An 18,742-nucleotide genomic window follows, 5' to 3' on the forward strand; every position below is an offset into this window, starting at 1 on the left:
TCAACTGATTTAATATATTTGGTGCTTTTTTCGGTTCCCTTTTGGTGTCATATAACCAAGAAACAATTAGAAAAGATTCACTCTAAAAAAGGGCTAGGAGGAGAGGAAGGAAGGGCAGTGTGGCTGTAATCCGTGATGAGAACTGTCTCTCAGCTGAATTGGGCTGTCAGCTCCCTGGTAACCTTTACCCCGATGCGGCGTTTGAGCTTTCAAGGTTGTTTGAGATGGAAATCCATGTATCAAGATCCAATCAAGCAAACATAGCAACTAATCTGTTCGAAAATAAAGGTGTGCTTAACGGCAAACAATTGATATGGTCAGCCGCGCGCAAATCTATCCATCCATTCTTTCATCCCTTTCCCTTGTCTGTTTGCACAGGGATTGAGAAGGGCACTGAACACGGTGCACACCACACCTTCCGCTGCCCTCTTGGGGTAGAAGCTGTTGATTCGTTAACAAACACAAATCGATAGAGGGGGCCCGAATGGAGGACAAGTACAAAGAATTAATTTCCGGCTCCGGGGGCTTACGGTGGCAAATCACCAGCTTTAATCAACAGTGTCAAGTCAGAAAGACAAATGATGTTTACACTGCACCACCAATGTCTCGCCTGAACAGAAGCGTATTGGCTCTTGTCTCCTTACCAGTCTGTCCAGGCTTGTGCCAGCTGCAGTGGTAGGCCGCTCCTCCGGGCTGTAAGGCTTGAAGCGAGCGTTGAAGACATCCGAAACACCACGGGTAGACCTAGTCATTCCTGCGGGTTTTGGCTGGCCACAGCCTTGAAAAACCTGCAATTAGAAGAACATGGGCACCCGATTGTCAGAGAGTTAAAGGACTTTTGGGTGCATAAAATAAGGGAGAACACACTGTTGTTGTTGAGGGTCCCCACCCCACATTACCAGCACTCTTCGTCAAGTTGAGGTAACCACATTGATAGGTGACTCAACTAGGAGCTGTGACCAGTGCTATTTAAGATGATAGAGGTTTCGTTTTTACAGGATTTGGGGAAAATACCACCTATACTTAAACCATAAACAAAACTGCATCTGTTGCATGGAAAAGCCAAAAGAGCAATTTAGCTTTGAATGAGAACTGGCATCTTAAACTGTGTAGGCAGAGAAAAATTCTTCACAACCACCTACATTTTTTTTATGTCCTGACTACAATTTTGTGGGCAAAGAAGAATGCAGTAAAACACAGGAAGCATATTAACGACTGTTAGTTGTACTAAGATTATCCGACCAAATTGAAGCATATAATTCATATACCTAAACTTGGAAATAATTAGAACGTGTTCTATACTGCACACCTTAGACACAGCCCGAGAGGACTTAACGTAAGGTCCCCTCTTTCTGTATTATCTCTTCAGTTTCGAGCCTTGGGTTTTATTTTTGTCCTCTGGGGAACAAACCTAATTGACATACCCTGTAGGAGACCTGGGCACTGTTATCTTGCATATTCATGATGGCCTCGGAAATCTTGACATCAATAGGCTCCATGACAGATTCGATGTTGAAAGGTCCCTCCAGCCTCTGTGCCACCAGCAGCATGGCATCTGTCATAACAGTGGTACAAAAAAAGGATGGGGGGTTGGAGGGAGGAGAGCAGAAGTGCAGACATTTAGTCCAAAAATAATTTTCTCGCCGGTACCTAAGTAATCAAGCGCTCACACAAACAAAAATATCTTGGACGCAGAAGTTTTCAAAAACACTCCATGCACTGATTTTAGTCCACTTTGGAAACTGCTTCACATAATTTTTATAAAATAATACAAAATTCTAACAAGTTTAGAGGTTCACTGAAAATATGGTGAAAACACAATCATAAGAAACAAGTAAAACTTATTCCACTTAGGTCAGTGGATGCATTCCTATCATTTTGACAGTTCAGTTGTGTGTTTGCTGTGTATCTGTATTTTCTTGTATTTTCTGTAAGCACAGTTTCTTGTTTGACATAATTGTGGGTTTTCTGTATTCAAACTTGATTCCACTGGCAACCAGAGAAATGCATGTTCAATTCCATATCACATCTATTTATTTGGATTTTGTTAGGGGCTAAAATGCTATCTATCAAAACACATTAATTTTATTATTTTACCATATTCTGAAATTTAGGTAAAGAACATTTAAGGATAAGTAAGTGAAATGGTCCTTTTAGCAAACTTCCTTTCAGTGACTGCAGGAAGCTGTCCCCTCCCTCGTCCCTATACGTCAAAACCACATGAAATCACAGCCGTCTTTGTCAGATAGTAGAGCGATGGAGAGCAGCGAGTCATCGTTCACTGGCACAGAAACCAGACGCTTTATAGCACTCTGTCTCCTTATTGGATAAAACAAGCGGGATACTTAAAATTTTAACTGGCAATTACTGCAAAGCTGAATGACTCATAACATATATGAACTGTGCATGCTGTTTAAGTGATTTATGCTGTATGAATATAGAGATTTAACATGTATAAAATATAACTTACTTCTCCTTTAACAAATTTAAAAAAGTCTATGCTTCCTATGCAAGGTATAGCCAAAGGTCATAGTTTTGAACAACAAACTATTGTGTCTTATCTTGCGATTACTACAAACTATTGTGAATTACATTCGCATTTTTATCACAGTCCACCAACACACACTGATGATGCATGAAGGCGTCTCGGGGTAAATTACATTTTTATGTAGATCCACTCAATCAAGTCAACAACACTTTGGTATGCCGCATGCAAACAAAAAGCGCTGATGAGTCATTGATTTAATAAAACTTCTGAAAGCCAAGCATTTCTTAATATACACTGTGGGCAGTGAATACTATAAGGCTAATAACTCTGTGTGGGCACAAGCTACAAGGCCTTTTTGAACACGAGACACTTACCATTATCATATCCATGGAGTGCATTTGTTTCCATTACATCCAATTAACACATCGGAGCGTTTAAAAAAAAATGCTGCATTCAAAATGTTGAACATTTACAACTTGCAGATTTCAAATGTGGCTCACACTAGTTAGGTAATTGCTGTTGCCCTTTGGAGAATATGTTAGTTAATTGATATTACCATGAAATAGTGCTAAAGTGCTCTCAACCCCACAAGGTTTAAATACTAATGTGCCACAGTCTCTGTAATGGCAGTGCTGCATTTAATGGTGTGCCAGAGGGAGGTGGACATCACCAAACCACTAACTCATAACTGAGCAAGTCCCATATCTGGAGACAGTAGTTATAGGCAGCCTGTCCACAGAGGTTTCGCCATCAGTGGACCTCCCAGGACAAGACCTCACCAACATGACTCTTCAATTACCTCCTTACTAAATAAGGTCATCCTGTCATTTGGAGACTACAGTAGAGAACAATTTGTACACTTTTACATGCTCATGACTGCATAGCAGTTTATTCCATCTGCACCAAAAAGACAGAAGCAATGTGGTTGTTTTGTTTTTTTAAATAATTTCTTATTTATTTGTATTGGTTTTCTGCTCCCATCACCCCACCCATCACAAGAGAATGGTATAATTTATTTCCAAACTGCACAGGCACTGCTAATATTCCAGAGAACAGACCAAAATAATCAGTGTATCACAAACATAAAGGGGGGAAAATACTGTGTTAAATGTAGCCAAACAAATATCTATCAAAGAAATAGGATAAATCTGTACTTTAAAAAAGAAAAATCCAAATTACACTGCAGTTCTTTGATAGCAGCCCTGTCCAGCTATTCATTATTCTGGGACCTTAGATCACTAATGGCAGAGGAAAAGAGCTTTAAAACATTAGCTCAGCTCTGGCACCATGTCCTATCCTATCCAATTGTATCAAGGTCTAAGCCCTTATAGAACTCTTCTGTTTGTTTACACTGTGGATTACAAATGGCCTGTGACGCTTGCTGAGATTTTTATATACAGACCGTCAGTGCCACGTGGTTTTCTAAAGTAGCACCTCAAATCACACCACTGCATACACATACAGTCTAAGTGTAGATGACACCTGCACCTGCAGAGAAATCATTCAAACAAAACCAAGATTAGCTACAGTACTGTTTGTCTGTAAGCAGTAATGATGATGATGTTTTTATAATTTATCTCTTGACACTAAACTGCAATTAAGGCAGAGTGCTTCCTCTCCGTCTTGTATTTCTTGAAAATATTTTGGATTTGCCATTGCCGTTCACAGCTGTCCATTTAATCTGAGTGTGATGTAAATATATTCAATTGCCTAAGGTATGACTGCTTACTTTATAACAAAACCAACTATAATTCCTAATTCAATGGCAAACTTAAAAACCTGTCTAGTGCAAATACTAAATGTAGGTCAAGGAAGACAAGAACTATTCATATTTCTAAATGAGAGAAAAGAGGAGTGCCTCTAGCATCAGAGCTTTTCCTAACAATGATGACAGACTTATCAGCAACTTATCAGATGGGCTCGACAAACACAGGGAGCTGGGAACTTTGTCTCCACACATAACCGAGGGAGAGCTGACAGAGACGAGGGAGAGACATAAAGAGAGAGCGAGAGAGAGGTGATATTCTACATCAGGCCTCACAGTTTCATTTTGTTTATATATTAGATATTAGTATTTACATCTGTTTGTTATGCTATTTTGTTATATTTACACATTGCTCTGACGTTCCATTTTGTTGTAATATTTGTAATTCTGTAACGCTTTGGCAACAATGTTTGTTTACAACAATAGTCATGCTAATAAAGCTTTTTTGAATTGAAGTGAAGAGAGAGAGAGAGAGAGAGAGAGATAGAGAGAGAGAGAGAGAGAGAGAGAGAGAGAGAGAGAGAGAGAGAGAGAGAGAGAGAGAGAGGTGGCACTTATTGGGTTGAGTCAGGGCAGGACACAGCTCTGTCCCAGAGGAAGAGGGGCTCCTCGCGCAGCATGTGGAAAAACTCTACCTACATCGAGAATTAATGACTCTCATTTATGGGGAGTGCATGAAGTCCAGTCTACTGTGGCACGGCTGCCACTCGGAGCCAAATTCTCCCTACATCACTTTTGCAGCGCAGAGATAGGCCACTGGCCAGCTGCAGCAAATCTTTTTATCATCACAACGCAGCCGTGCAAATAGACACATCTTGTCCTGTTCTGAGAGTGAGGGTTTAAAACAAAACAATTGGAGACTGAGCCTTACCGAACACAAAACTTAAAAAGACATCATGCCGTGAAACCGCAGCATGATCCAAAACACTTTGTTTCACATCGGCGGTGAATGTTTGTGATGTGACACATGCTTATTTGTGCTGGCTTGCTTAACAGCTAAAAAGACAAAAAATATTGAAAAATAAGAGGAGGTAATATTACTCAGGGCTCTGCCTCTTTATCGAGATTGATGTCCACTTAAATTTAGGCTATGTCAGCCAGAGGCAACCTACAGCAGACAAGGACAAATAAGGAAAATGAACAGGCCCATCTATGGCTCTTTGCCTGTGAAGTGCTTTGCAGAATGAAAAATTGCCCTGCTGTAATTTGGATTCTGTAAAGCATAGCTCATCTGTGGTTCAGTCAACCAACTAATGGCGCTATATGAAATGGGGAGAAAAAATGAGAAAAGAAAAAACGCATGTTGCTCCTGAGTCCTGGGTCACACTGTCCTGATCAAATAGAAGTCCTTGTACATACACATAAATGCACCTGCACACACACACAGCTGTACACATACGCAGTCACATTTTCACATAATGTTAAAAATAAGCTTCCACTTTCAAAGTATTAATAGTAATACAGCATAGACAGCACAATCAGACCATCAGGAAATAGTTATTTTCCTCCTGAACCTTAAAAGCCTTTTCAAAATGATAATTTCTCCTTCTACAAAAACTGAACCTCCAGTGACTTGTTAGGGGCAGCCACAGAACGAGACAACACACGCTATATCAAAAGTATCCTCTGCTGATAAAAGGATTACAAAGAACATGGCATGACTTTATAAATACAATGCACAACAAGAAAGATACAATAGTCTTCCTTCAGGATGTCGACTGTAAAATGATGTTGTCTGTGATATGGATCTGCACAGCAACTATACTGCCAGTTTGACCAGAGCTGAAGGTGGAGGTTCAGCCCTCGTCCTGACAGAGCTCCACCGTTTTGCTGTAGGAAATAGCCTCACCTTAAACACACTCATGGATAATGAATTAACAGATGCCCATGAAACACATCCTGCTCTGCTGTACCATATGACAACAGTAACATCCGCAGCTGCCTGCATGTTGGTTACTGATAGGAATCTTGGAGAGGTGTTGCCTAGGAGACAATAGAACGGAGCCTATCATTGAAATAACTTTTTTTTTCCTCGTAGAAGAGTGGCTCTATGGATTGTAATGTCAGTCGACTACTTTGACAAAACCAGACTGAAATATATCTCATGGTCCCCTGAGGATGAATCAAAGTGACTTTGGTGATCTGTTTTTTTCTTTTCTTCTCGTATCACCACCAGTGGTGCTACATGGATTGGGCCCTAATTTTTAACAGACAGTCATGATTCAGAGACCTGGTCTTTTCCTCTAGCGCCACCCCGAGTTTAACATCTACTAGATGGATTGCCATGAACTCTAGCACAGACATTCATTTGCACCTCTGGCGTTATTGCTGATGAGCGATTTCCTGATTATTCATCTACAACTACAGGTCAACATTCCTGTTGTCCCTAGTATTTTGATTTATGACCAAATAGGCTACCTGCAAATCCAATGACATTTCCATCAGCATCAGTTGGATTCTCCTTTGCGTTTACTGCTATTGGCGAATGTGATGTTGCTAAACTAGAATGGTAAACATGCTAGCATCATGGTGGTAGAGTCATGTTTGGGTCAAAAATAAAGCAGCTGCACTGATACTCTACAGCTCTGTAAATGAAACTAAGCAGTACAATCCAATAATGAGCCATTCACAAGCAGATTGTGTTACTAATGGGGTTGGAGTTGTAATCCCTGTCTATGGATACTGACAGGAGTATTTTAACTATTTTGCCCACACATATGTTAAAGAAGTCACTCCTCCGGGAAGGCATTCTTAAGCAACATGAGCACATGAGGACCACAAAACTCAAACATGATCTGTACAGGCTCAACAGTAAAGACAATGGAGCAGCTCCGAGCAAAGGCAATGATAGGCACCACTGCTCGTTAATACACCAGAGAGAGTCATTCCTCTCTTCACAAATTTCTCTCTTTCTGCAGATTGGTAATTGCACAGGTGGGAAGTGAATTTGTAATTAGATCCAGTCAACCACATCGTCATGTAACTGTGAGCGGACAGACTAGAACTACAAAACAAAATGGAAATTAATGTTGTCGCTACAGATGCCTTTGTACATAAAACACAGTGAAAGCACATTGTTAACCCGTTGTTGCCTTTTCTAATATTTGTGGCAGGCGGCTGGGTCTATACTCAGACAGAAATAACCCCTAAACTATATGGCAAGATTTCTTCATTCAAAAAATATGTAACCCTACAGTAGAGCTGAAACAAATAATGGAGTGACCCGAAAATGCCATGGCAAATTCTGTGAACGCTTTTTTAATTAACCCCGCCCCCCCCCCAAAAAAAAAATATATTATGTTTCCATCTTCTCAAATGTAAGGATTTCCTGCACTCCATTTTATGATGTTAATATATACATTTGCTTACGTAAAGGATCTTAATATTTCCTCCACCACTTATTTCTTCATAGGAGACTGCTGTCAGAGTTTAATTGGTGGCTGTCACTGTTCAGAGACTCAAGTCTGCAGCTGTATTACCATATGCAATTATATTACATAAGTACAAAATAGAGATATGTTTTAGCTTTTCCAATGCACCTGCTCTCTCACTCACCCACTCATGTGCTCTTTGTCTCACTCTTCCTTTAGATAGTCGGTAGAATATCTATTAGCTGAAGAAAACAGGACTGGACAATCTGAGTAACATGATGTACACGAATAACATGTCAAAAGGCATAAAATGGTCAAAGGCTATACCAAGATTCTTAGCGGTAAGTCTAATCATACTATTTTGATGAAATACCTATAAACTGATCAATTCCAGGGGCAGAGTTGTTTAGTCCAATTAAAATCATTTTCATTTTGTAAGGTGGAGAAGAATAAGAGGAATCCAATCTTTGGTTGCGGCTTAGTTATCATGGAGAAGGACAGTTGATTCTGGTTACTGGGTTTGGCAGAGGGAAAGAGCTGTATCATCAGCATAACACTGATATGATCCGTCTTGAAAGCAACCAAATAAATGATGAGGAGGAATCATTTACAATGAGAACAAGATTGGTCTGAGCACTGATCCTTTGAGGAGGACACATGATTAGTGATACAAACATTAAAATATGTATCAGCCAAGTAAGAATGGAACTAGTTTAAAGCTGTACCAGAAATGCCCACACCTTTTTTTTAACCTTTATTTATACAGGTAAATCCCATTGAGACCGGAGACTTTTTCAAGGGAGACCTGTTCCCATTTATACGTTACCATTCACACACACATTCATACACCGATAGCAGGCTAACTATTCACACGAGGCAAGGTGGGTGAAGTGTCTTGCCAAAGGACACAACAACCATGACACAGGTGGCAGGGCGGCGATCGAACCGCCAAACTGGCCGACCCGCTCTACCACCTGAGCCACAGTGGTTGATGGTATCAAGGCAGCAGTCAAATCAAGTTGAATAGAATGAAATATTCACCTCCGTCTGCATGCCTAAGAAGACTACCGTTGATGACTCTTAGTAACGCTGTCTCATTACTATGCTCATGGCGAAAGCCAGATTGAAATGAGATTTTCCAACCAACATCAAGAGTTTGTCCGCAATTACTTTTTTATACAAGGATTTCGGATAAAAAGTGTAGCTTGGAGTTTGGTTTATAATTTTCTATCTGGGCTGGGTCCTGCAAGGGTTTTAAAAGAAGTGGCTGAACATTGGCAACATCAAAATAGTCAGGTAGAGAGCAGGATGTTAAGAGTAGTTCATAACTGAGAGCAGGCTGGGGACCTAAGGCAGGAAGGATGGATTTTTTAAATGCTGTGGGCAATCTATCAAAGGGACTGTAAGAAGGACGCATATGAGCTACATTATGTGGATCTAGAGGTTGCGTTAGACTTTTTCATTGTACGTCTGGACAGGGTCATAACAATTCTGTCAATTTATTATTACCGGCCATTTTAATGTAATCTTTTTAATGATACACAGATCAAGAATATAGCCAAAGATAAAAAGTGAAGAGATACTCTAACCGTGAGGTGACTTTTCATGTAAACACCAAACCAAGGAGATGAATGCATGATGAGCAGAAGTCACTAAAAACACTGTGGCCATTGTGCCTAAACAGGCAAATATGAATATTTCCACTTTTAGAAAATAAGACAATTAGAATATGAACAAAGCACAAAAAGGGAACTGAATTGACCTGCCATAGCCTAGCCTATACCTTAAAACACTAACTCTTGTGGCGGTTTTTTGCTTGTTCTGAAGGCTAAACACGCGCTCTACTGCCACACGAGAATTGCTATTAATATGAACACTTGCAACCAAATGGACATTAGTGTGAATTACTTAAGGTTACGGTCGATTGCCCTTAGTGTTTTAATTTGTAAAAATGACAATTGACAGCCTATGTCATTGTTGAAATGGAAAACAATCTCGGTGTGGATCTGCAGAAAGATAGGAGAAACTTCTGACAGTTAAATTGGATGGCTGAATGGGGCAGAGTGTAAAACAGTCAGTGGAAAATTGGACCTCAGACCAGTGATCTTGCCAACAAAAAGAGATTTAACAGTCATCAGAAGAGAAGGCAGGAAGAGAGGGATTTACAAGCTGGTTAAAGTACTTGGGTTGTGTTTATTAGACTCAATCAAGGCAGAACAACAGGTGCATCTTCAATAATCTGGTTCAATTTAAGAAATAGTTAATTTAGATTTAGATTTCATAAATTCATTCCGCTTTCCTATATCTACTTATTTTAGTCTTATGTTTGCATTGATCCAAGGTCTTTGGTATTAATAACTGAAACAGTCCTGGAATCATTCAACCAACATGGTCCTCAATATTGGCCAAGTGAGGAGGGCCCTTGATCAAATTGAAATAAAAAGAAAATCAATTTCAGAATTGGGTAGTAGATAAATGATTACATAGAAAATAGGTTTATCACATACAACTTCAAAGGTCTAGATTTCAAAACTGTTAGTCATACAGGTGTCACTGTGTGGGTGTGAAAGGAGGATTAGCTTCCCTTAATTATGGCATAGTATATTTGTGATATTAGTAAAAGCCCAAACTGTGCATCTTGCATGTGCGCAGAAGATATTTTGATTTATTTATGCAGTCTGAGTCCTCTCAGAGTGTCTAAGGGAAGGTTGTTCCATTCAGCATTTTATTCATGAGGAATTTTTCACAAAGGAAAGGGTATGTTGCCAGCATGAATTTTCATAAACAGTTAGTTGGTGGCTGGCTCCGGTTACCAAGTGAAACAAATCACCTAATTAAAAAGAAATGAGCAGATACAATCGATGCAGATCACTTCCAATGTCTCTCCAGAGAGAACAACAACAGCTTGTAAATATTGCAAATAACGCCGTGGCAGAGCCAACCAGTTCACTCAAGAATGACTTAAAGCCAACAGCTCACTGTGATTGTTGTGAAAGTGCAGGAGGAAAAGTTCCATCATAGGACTCAACTAGCTGTCAACACGAAAAAATGAAAATGACATGTGCGGTGTGGATGATATTCTTCAACAGAACTTTGACTGATATTCAAATAACCTAAAAAGGAATAAGACATTTGTGCAGACAACCTGATAAATAACATCAAAAATAAGTATAAACAGCATGCTTCAGAAAATTCTACAACAAAAAGAACACAACAAAATGAGTAATGCAGAGACAAGTAAACACTGTCAAAGTAATCGTCTTAAAAAACGGATATCCAGTGATTTATGTAGAAAGAATAATGCTCTATATATCCCAGAGGATTTAGCATGTGGGTCCTGACAGTGTTCATTGTTGGGTTCTCAGGTGCAACGAGCAGACTGACAGCTGTTCAACAGTCGCTCCACGCATCAGCTAATTCACTTAATTAAAATCTAATCCCACTCCTAATCACATCAAATTAAACATGGGATGTTTTTTTTCATACATTTATAATGATAAGCAAAGTAGCATTCATCACAAAAGGAAATGTTGGAACTAACATTTTGTGAGAATGGATACACGATCTTGCTTTAAAAACATACGGACTGATATTAGCATCTTCGTCTGTAGTTAATGCTAAGAGCAAGTCTTGTCTTTAGGTGCAAAGCCGGAAGAGGTCAGCGAGGATTTGTCCTCCAGTGGGAACAACTGGATTACAGACTGGCTACTCAGCAGAGCCCGTTTAATCTACTGTATGATTTATACAGAATGTAATTTATTCAGTGCAACATTAAGGAAAATATACGGACTAGAGGCTGGCATTCATTTAGAAGGTATAAGTTTAGCTGAAGCAGGAACAAATGTGTAGCAAAACCACTGAGCATGAGTGTTTTACAATGTGATGACTAGTTCCAGGAACAGCACCCTTCCAAATCAATCTTCAATAAGGAAAAAACTGACTAATTGCAGTCTCCTCTATTACAACTTCTCTCTCTTTTGCCCTGTTCACACTCTATCTTCCTTGTATACCGTGCTATGCTCCATCAGCTGACGATGGGTGTTAGGATGGCCAAGAGCAAAGAGGGTCCGACAAGTAACTATGAGGTCACCTGGTTTGAACCCCACCAATGGACAAGAAGGTGTTATTTTTAAAACTAGTGGTGGCTGGTGTTCACATATCTACCAGTGTGTCCTTGAGCAAGGCAATTAACCCTGAAGTGCTCCAGGGGCGCTGCACGGTGGCTGACCCTGCATGAGGACCCTCTCTGGAGTGAGGTGTTTTGAGAGGGGACATAACATTTTTTTTTAATTTAAGCTGCGTAATTAGTCAATGGCTACCATTGAGCATTGAGCCAATTTATACATATTGTTTATCACGCTTTATAATTATTGTTTTTTGTGTTATATGTATTTCTATATGTCATACATTTTTATTATTTTTGTTCGAAATAAAGGTTAAATGAAATTGCATCGCTATCAAAATTTAGACCATCCTTACTGTCAGTCGTCATTTCAGTTTGATCTTGAAACCCTCCTCCAACCCATTCACCTCCATTGTTCACCCCATCATAATCATCATCATAATCACCATCATAAGGAATCCTGCTCCATTGCATCCATCTTCAGCACGGCTCTACTTTATTTTACCACCACCAGTGTCTAGACTCCATTTGGGTCATTATTCTGCAAAATCCAATGGCCTTACTAACCCCTTTAAGATGACATGACTGTGGGGTGTAACCGCCAAAGACTCTAATTCTGAAATGTATCTTGTCTCAAGCAAGTTGAACATATTATTTTTATTTTTTTCCTTTAAATCTCTGATTCTTCATTGAACTGACCCTGGCGTTTTGGATCCTACAGTCAAGCTTGTGTTTTCCATGAAACGTCCCAATCCATTAGTACTTGCTTGTCTAGTTAATCACGCGCCATAACTACCAATAATTAATTTCAACGAAAGTGGAACCTCATATCAAAGCATCCAATGAATAAGAAACTTTTAGCAATATATATATTTTTTCAGCACAGAAGCAGATGACAGTTTGAAACATTTCACAGTTGTGGGGACTATATAGAAGTGCAGCTGCTTTAGCTTGCCTCTGGCGGTGCCACAACAGTCCCTTTTCTGCCTCACACTCACATTACGGATGAATAAAGGGTGAGGCCTTGGTTAATGTGAAATGGCAAGGTTTCTTTTATTTTTTTGCTCAAGTCTTGTCACAAGTTGGCATTTATTTAATGGAGGGGGGGTCATTTCCAGTAAGTGGAGTCGTTCAGTGAGAAGGTGCTGAGGAGAAAATCGTTGCTATCAGGGCCACAGCCTCTAGGTTTTAAGGATTTCTGCCCGCTTTGGATGGATTAATTTGAGCCTCCCCAATATCATGTCTTCTCTGGTCAGTGGAGCAGGCACATGCTGTTGGTCTGAATGGATGCCACAGGAATCAAGATGAATGTCTTAGCTTGAAGACTGGTTCTGGTGTTTTTCCCAATTTCACTCTGAGCCGTCGAGCTAAAGCTTCCTATTCCCTTTCAGCCAGCGGATATAACTCATCTTAAGTTGGCTACATCATGTAAGTGAAGGAAAAAAGAGTCTTCTCTGAGTAATCATTTTACTGTTGTGAATGCAAATGGCACATTAGTACAGAATGATTCTTATCAGCATACTAGCCCATCTATGTGCCTTTTAACACGTTACACTTATCTCTCTGTGCTGAACATGAACAAGCCTGACTGACATTTTAACATCAAGAGCCAAATCGATAACTTTTTCTGTGGTTAGAACTTGAGCTAATTGAAAATCTCTCATCCTATAATGAGCATGAAATGTCAGAGCCAAAAGACAAACCACTGAGATTTCATCTACACTGAGGAACAATAATCTAATTGACAAGGGTCTTGATGAAGACAGAATGGACTTCGCACCGGTTAATTAATGTTAATGTTACTGACACTGATATAAAAAGCATTATATACGAGTGTATACATGCACACACGCACGCACACACACACACACACACACACACACACACACACACACACCACACAGTATTACATTTTTTGTCTGTTGGCCTTGATTCTCTCTCGCACTCCAAAGAAAATGTAAATTAGGTCCTGTTAGCTGTCTGTAGGTGTGAATGTGAATGTCTGTTTATAAGGGCAAACTCACAATAGGCCATCTGTACCGTGCCCATGTACGTTCGCCCCCCAAAAGTCTAGTTATTTTCATTTTATAACAATTAATAATTAACTACATCACAACGATCCCACATAAAATAAAATTAGGTTTACAATTCACTGTTTTAGAAAATACAAGATAAAAATAATATCAAAGAAATATCTAATAATAATAATGATGGATCTGTGTGAGCAAACAAAGGCATCCACAAACTGAATACATTACGATTCCTTGCGTCAAACGCAGATGGTTCATCCTGCCTGCTTTCATGAGAGGCCTTACTGTAAGGCAGCGGGCCAACTCAGCTATGCAGTTTTATCCATTTTTTTTGACTGAATTATTTAGAAGAGACATCACAAGTTTAATGATGTGGGTCAACTCCACACATAACACAAATTTCCAACATGCCCACCCCTGGTTTCAGGGAAGATCAAATGGCAGCCCGTGGTTCTTTCAGGGAATTGATCAACAGAAAAGGCTAAATTAAAATCTGTAATGAAACATATTGTATGTGCGCTGTGGCCCTTAACACTGGTTTCCACAGGCCAAAGTAAAGCTAATGAATATGGTAGTCCATGTCAAGTGTATACTAAACTGTATACACTTCTAATTAAATGTGTATTCTTCCGTTTTAGAATACTTCGGCATGTACATCCAAACTACAAGTGCCCTGGTTGACCCTTGGACTCTGCACCAGTCACTGCTTCTACTGTGTTCAGCACAGTGTTTGTTTTTATTCCCACTTGTGGCTGCATGGTGATTTGCTGCAACCTCATATGAGAATAGTAGTCTGAACATAGGGGACTGAGCACACTGAAATCTGCATATGTACTCTATGTTTGGTTAAATTGTGTTTACACTCCACTAACAGCTCAGCTTTTAAAAGGGGAGAACGTTCTTCCAACGTGACGCATGCCGGCATTATTCAGTCTTGTCCCTTTTTTGCCTTGCAGCACTGCAGTTGCTCTGCCTTGTGCTTGTTGACACGTGGTGACATTTAGGTCACCACGGATGATTTGTGAAACAGATCTGCCTTCAATTCCACGTCGGTGAATGCATGTATCCACAGCAAACAAACATAAATGTAGCTCTTTCCTGCCTGTCAGAGTATATACAGAATTAAACGATCGAGAGACTTATCATACCACTGCAGTATTCGGCAAACGACGTACACAACATCTACGATAACTGATGAACGACAAATAATTGTGTTAATACCTACTGAGAAAATAAAAATTATTTACTCCTCATTCCCATAATGCATTATGTTGTGGTCATTGCTAATACAACAAAATGCACATATTGTATGTGTATCAAATGTAGCTAGAATGAATGCTATTTTTTTGATAATAACACTGAAACAAATATGAAGATGCAATGTGAATATGTTTGTAACTCTCAACTCTCCGCCCAGAAGCTCTTTGCAGCTCTCAGCCTGATTGTTTTGGTTCGCTGGTCCATATAGTCCCAGTAGCGCTCACAAAGCCTGGCACCAAACTTTGTGCAGCGGCTCCAAGGTCACAGCCTTTACACAAGCTGGTTGCACACTATGGGTCCAGCGTTAAAATGGCCAAGTGCCAAAGATAACAACGGAGTGGAAGGCCGAACATCAAGCAGGCCAAGGATAAAAAAAATCAAACCAAATGTTTAGTTGGGAAATGGATGACAAAACAAGAACTGAAAAGGGGTGTTAGTACTGGAGGTCCATTCAGGCAGGTGCTCTGAATCTGCTGGATGTACGCATAATAAGGCCTTCGTTTACGTACACTTGATAAGCAGATTCAACATGAGTGGTCTGTGAGTTTTTCTGCCTCGTAGTGGTCAACTATCAACTCTGTAACTCATTTAGAGCATCTTTGGGGAAAAGGAAAACCTTCTAGAAAATCATCTAAATGTCACTGAGAATTGAAACACCAAAAGTGAACATGATATGAGAGCATTCATTTTTAAAGAGAATCCACAACAAATGTCAGGTCAGCAGGTCAGGATGTTGGGGGATTAAAAGAAATTAAATAACTACATCTCAACCACGCTCTTTTGGAAATGTTTCTCCAACAGACATCTAAATACACACACTAGTCTGACCCAAATAATGCTCTTGTAAGTACGTAATGTGCCTGTGTATATAAGTGCTTGGAGAAGATAAAGCAAACAAATCAAAGAGATGTACAGTTTGCAAAAGTATGTTGGCCAAAGAAAGTGCAATATTCACAGTATTATAAAGTGTTTAAAAAAATTATGTTTAAAAGATTTATTTGATCATATTTGGCATATAGCAAGAGGTAAGAAAAAAATTGTGTGTAAAAACTGATCCGATATTTTCTTTGTAAACATGCAAACTACAGTATACCATTACAATGTAGAGGAGATTTGCAGAAGGCTAGCAAGCAACAATCAGAACCTCGTTTCTCACAGCAACCGTGTTTTCACTGTCACAGCTTTATAAGGTTCAATCCTACAGGGATAGCCTTTTTAAATGACAGCAGGACTCATCTGTGTACGGAGCTCTATGAAATACGAAATAAATATTTAATTAATGTTTGTACTTTTTTGTTTCTCACAGATGAACAAGTTGCCGTTTAACTTCTCCTCGCGAAATCTGACCCTCCCCGCGGTGCGCTTCTGCCCTATTAAAAGTCACCATTTAGCCCAGCAGGAGGGCGGCATCCCATGAATAAAATTGTTTTGTATGCAGGAAAATGTTGATAAAAGAATGACAAATAAAGCCCCCTTCTTACCCAGGGGCCCGGCATGTGTCAATGGAACTGATGTTGTCAACACATGATAACAACACAGCACCAGCTGTAACCACTCTTAAAATAGAAAGTCCAACTCGACAACATAACACACCTATTTCTGTAATCCTGCAGACTTAAACTTAAGCTAAAGAATTTGACCCGAGCTGTATTTTTTACATTTGATTTATCTCATCAGTGAAAGAAAAAAACACTATACAATGCTTTTCTATAGTTATATACTGTATATAGCTCACTTAGGCCAAACAAAAGTGATTATTACTGAAGCATATAAAAGACAGAAATCATTTTAACTCTGGAAGAAACTCAATACCTACATAAACCTAATTGTGAACTTTAACCTCCTGGAAATTTTAGAAAGGGAAACCTAATCCACATAAATTCAGGAAGATATTTAAGATATATATAAAGTAGAAAGCAGTCGGTGCTGTAAATTCAATGGTATTTTAACCTCCATATTATCTTACGTTTTCAGTGGTGGATACGTTTCTCCATTAGGTTTTAAGTTTCTCATATGATATGTATCCATACAACATCAGCATCAAAATGCCTATAGCCTTTATGTTTCAATACTAAGATGCTTACTGTTTGATAAATTATTTAAAAAAAAAGGAATATTAGTGATATAAGCTGGAACGCATGCAGTTACTCCCTGTAATGTCAGAGGCTTTTCTTGAGGCTATTGCCGGTTTCACCCAATCAACACTCCATTCTGCTGCTTCAAGGATTGTCTAACTTCCATTCTTCTCAGTACAGTTTTAAACAGTCATTCATATGACTCACTGGCTTCAGCCCACTATTAACATGTAACACTGGGCAAAGCAACAAACAGTGGTAGCTTTTCCACAAAAGTAAACAACAAAAAAATAAAAAAATGCAATCTACAAATATATCATTCTGTGTGTCCATACGATGTACGATACTTTTATTTTCTCTCCATATATCCACCTCTATCTGAAAACATCGAATTGATATGATGGGAACTCACATAAACATGCCTGGAGTAATGTTTGAAAAGACTTACCAATATACAGGTTCCACTCTGGGTCCAGATCAGCTTGATTTGCCAGGCAGCCCTTCATGACATTCAGGCAGTAGTTCTTACAGGATTTAACTGCTGGCATGCCCTGACAGTAGGGGCAGTACAGCATCTTGGTCAGGGCCCGGATACATGCTGGAGTACTGCTTACCTGCAACAACAGTGGAGACAGCAGTCAGGACAGCTTTTTCAATATAGAAGTTAAAAGAGTCAATTCAATCACATTCATATTGAATAATGTTGTTAATTGTTTTGCATTCAGTCAACATGTGTATGTTGTGTATGTAGCGAATGGCAACATTGTATCACTGATTGTTTTACCGCATATTAGCTACTATTAAAATATATTTCAGTTGGCAAATACAAACTTGACTGTGTGACCTATACAACTGATTGTATTAGATCATTTCTATAGAGCATGGTGCACTTTCGATGTGCTCAATGAACCACCAACAAGCAGCTTATTCGGCTTATTCCAGACTGAAAAAAACACAATTCACGATTACATTACAACACCCGTTACTTAAACATCCAAGGCCAAGCCTTTACTAATGTCAAATTTACAAACAATGTCATTCAAACTTACCTTTTATTTTGGTAGAGGAGATGCACCAACTATTTTTGATGATATTTAGCTCATGTTCTATCATTGCACTTATTGTAAGTTTCCTTTGGAGAAAAGCTTCCACTAAACTAACGCAATGTAAAGACCATGAAGACGAGAAATTCCCATTGCATTTCATTGCCTTGTGTGAATACATGACCATGCAGAAGAATATGGACACACAACATCACAGGCTTCTTTACTATGAGGTATAGGAAGATAACTCAGGCCACACACAAAGACAGTTGAATGTTGCATGAGTTCGGCATAGAAAATGAAAGTAATTGTCTCATCACACAGTGGGGTGAAAAACATCAGAACGTTTGGTCTTTCATTTGACATTCTTGTTGGTGCCTTTAAAGCGGGCAGGGATATTTGTGTTGTTGCTGGGCAACCATAGACTCAGCTAATATTCTTAGTTACTGAATAACAGCAGGGAAAAAGCAGCAGCTATGTAAAAGGTTACTGGTTTAGAAATCGACACAGCGTAGGTCAATATAGCAGTGACACGATAGTGGGTTAACTTGACCCAGAACCATTGGGATTTAACCCAGTCATTATTG

At 39.3% G+C, this 18,742-nt stretch overlaps 1 protein-coding gene across 1 annotated transcript in view; it reads right to left on the reverse strand.

The window, feature by feature from the left end:
• Positions 1–18,742, reverse strand: part of LOC307258300 (glypican-6-like) — an 85,508-nt gene that overhangs the window by 29,720 nt on the left and 37,046 nt on the right. Inside the window, exons 4-6 of the mRNA XM_080037800.1 lie at positions 17,561–17,726; positions 1,425–1,555; positions 645–788 (exon numbers count right to left, since the gene is read on the reverse strand). Of these exons, the coding sequence (XP_079893926.1) occupies positions 645–788; positions 1,425–1,555; positions 17,561–17,726 (441 nt within the window). The remainder of the gene's footprint in view (positions 1–644; positions 789–1,424; positions 1,556–17,560; positions 17,727–18,742) is intronic.

The sequence above is a fragment of the Ammodytes marinus genome (genome assembly GCF_949987685.1).
Source record: "Ammodytes marinus genome assembly, chromosome: 12".
Lineage (NCBI taxonomy): Eukaryota > Metazoa > Chordata > Actinopteri > Uranoscopiformes > Ammodytidae > Ammodytes > Ammodytes marinus.